This window comes from Plasmodium cynomolgi, chromosome 11, assembly GCF_000321355.1.
Source record: "Plasmodium cynomolgi strain B DNA, chromosome 11, whole genome shotgun sequence".
In the NCBI taxonomy this organism is placed as follows: Eukaryota; Apicomplexa; class Aconoidasida; order Haemosporida; family Plasmodiidae; genus Plasmodium; species Plasmodium cynomolgi.
Window position 1 is genome coordinate 141,850 of NC_020404.1, and position 2,154 is coordinate 144,003.

General features: G+C 42.4%; 1 protein-coding gene across 1 annotated transcript; it reads right to left on the reverse strand.

Moving 5' to 3' along the window:
• Positions 1-363: 363 nt before the first annotated feature.
• Positions 364-1,709, reverse strand: PCYB_111300 (oxidoreductase NAD-binding domain containing protein; the record flags this gene model as incomplete). The annotated part of the gene is made up of 2 exons (XM_004223008.1): positions 364-635; positions 884-1,709. 2 exons carry the CDS (start codon positions 1,707-1,709, stop codon positions 364-366), a joined length of 1,098 nt encoding a protein of 365 aa, XP_004223056.1.
• Positions 1,710-2,154: the final 445 nt, after the last annotated feature.

A 2,154-nucleotide genomic window follows, 5' to 3' on the forward strand; every position in this document is an offset into this window, starting at 1 on the left:
TTTTGGAAACTTTTAATTACATACAAATATTCTTTAAGTTGAAAAAAAAAAAAGTGAAAAGCAATTTGATGCATGACGTGCAGGCAGCATAGGCATAGGCATAGGCATACTTATATATATGCACATGCGAAGGCGGTTTAGAAACAATTTAGAGCGGCACCACCGCCCACTGTGGGCGTGCGTACCTCCGCTTAAAACCACGCGCATGAGCATGCGCATGTGTATGCACGCCTGCATCACAAATGGGTCGAGGGCACCAAACAGGTAGTAGGGGCTTTCACCACCACTCCTAAACGGAATACAAGTGCCATGAGAACCGAAAGGGACCAACCCCTCATAACTTCTTCCACCCAATCACTACCCCTAAAGCGTTATGACATTTTCCATTTTAATGTCCTCCTTCAGAATCTTCTTAAGGAAAGCCGTCATAGGGGGAGGGCCACACATCAAAATGAGCGTGTCGCTGTTGTCAACCTGGACGTCTAGCTTCTGATACTTGAGAATGTACTTGCGCAAAAGATCCTCCGTTAGGTATCCTACATTTTCGAACGTGTCCTTCTTGGTGGGGTCCAGGCACTGGTCTATGCTGTACACTGCTTTGAACCGTTCGAAGGTCCGCTCGTACTCGTCGAAAACTGGGAAGTGGCAGGGGTGGTGATGGATGAAGAAAAAGAAGAAGAAAAGGAAGAAGAAAAGGAAGAAGAAAAGGAAGAAGAAAAGGAAGAAGAAAAGGAAGAAGAAAAGGAAGAAGAAAAGGAAGAAGAAAAAGATTGTAATTGAGCATGTCGATATATATGTACAGATGTATATACGCATGCACACATTGCTAAACCACACGTGTGTTTTTTTTTTTTTTTTGCCTTCATGACACCGCTCGCCTTACCCTCCTTGAGTAGAATCTCCTCCTCGTTCCTGTTGGCGTATATGAGCGTGACGAACGGCTGCTCCCCCTCGCCCTTCCTAACGTCAAACAGGAGCATGTGCTTTATCAGCCGAAAAAAGGGAGTCATGCCGGTTCCCCCAGCTATCATAACGATGTGCCTCTTAATCTGCACAGCCTTGGACAGGTAACTAAATTGGTTACTCCCCTTATAATCTAAAACCCCAAAGGGACCCGCAATTTTAACCATTTCATTATTTCGCATTTTGTCCAAATGGATACTCATTTTGCCACCATCCACAAACTGCTTATCTGGGCTATATATTCGAATGACAAAATGAACCTCTTTCTTTTTTTTATCTACATAAATAGGAGTGTAACTTCTGAAAATCTCTTTCGCATCCTTTTCTCTGTCCTCCCTATCATTCCATTTGCCTTTTATTTTCCCTTGTTGATTAGGGCCGTTAAATTTTATATGCTTACATATACCTAACCCGAAATCGGTATACTCCCATGGGTACGAAAAAATGAATATCCTCACCGTGTTAGTGAGCTTTACAATTTTATTCAGCTTCAACATTTTACTCTTCTCATCCAGGAAGGCTTTCTGCATAGATCCTCCTCCACCATACCCATCCTCCTGTCCTCCCTTCAACTCTTCATTTTCATTTGCCTTCATATAAAGTTCAAAAAGATTTTCTGCTTTTTTTTTCCCATCTTTATTTTTCTTTACAAATAGAAGGACACAACTTATGGACATCACTAAAATTACGATATTCACTACATTCTTTGAGAGGAAGTTTAGTCCTTCCCCTAACGTCTGCTTCATTTTCCCCTCCCTCATGTGGTACCCCTTGGGGTTATGCACACGGGTGTATATGTAGGGGTACGTCTGTACCTGTGCACAGCCACCCCTTCACGAGAGAAGAAGCGCAAAGGGGAGAAAGGGGCTCGTGCCAACAAAAAGGCTACAAAAGGGCTACAAAAAAGCTACAAAAAGGTTGCAAAAGGGCTGCAAAAAAGCTACAAAAAAGCTACAAAAAGGTTGCAAAAAAGCTACAAAAAAGATACAAAAAAGATACAAAAAAGATACAAAAAATCCAATAAAACGGGCACAAAAAGTTGACACAATTTGACACAGTTTGACACAGTATGACGAAGTTTTACCAAACGTGGCAAAAAGGTAAACCCACTTTTGCCAACACAAACGCCCGCACTGACTTACTCTGCGGACACCTCTGCTTGCACACCCCCTTTTGCCGCGAAAATGAATT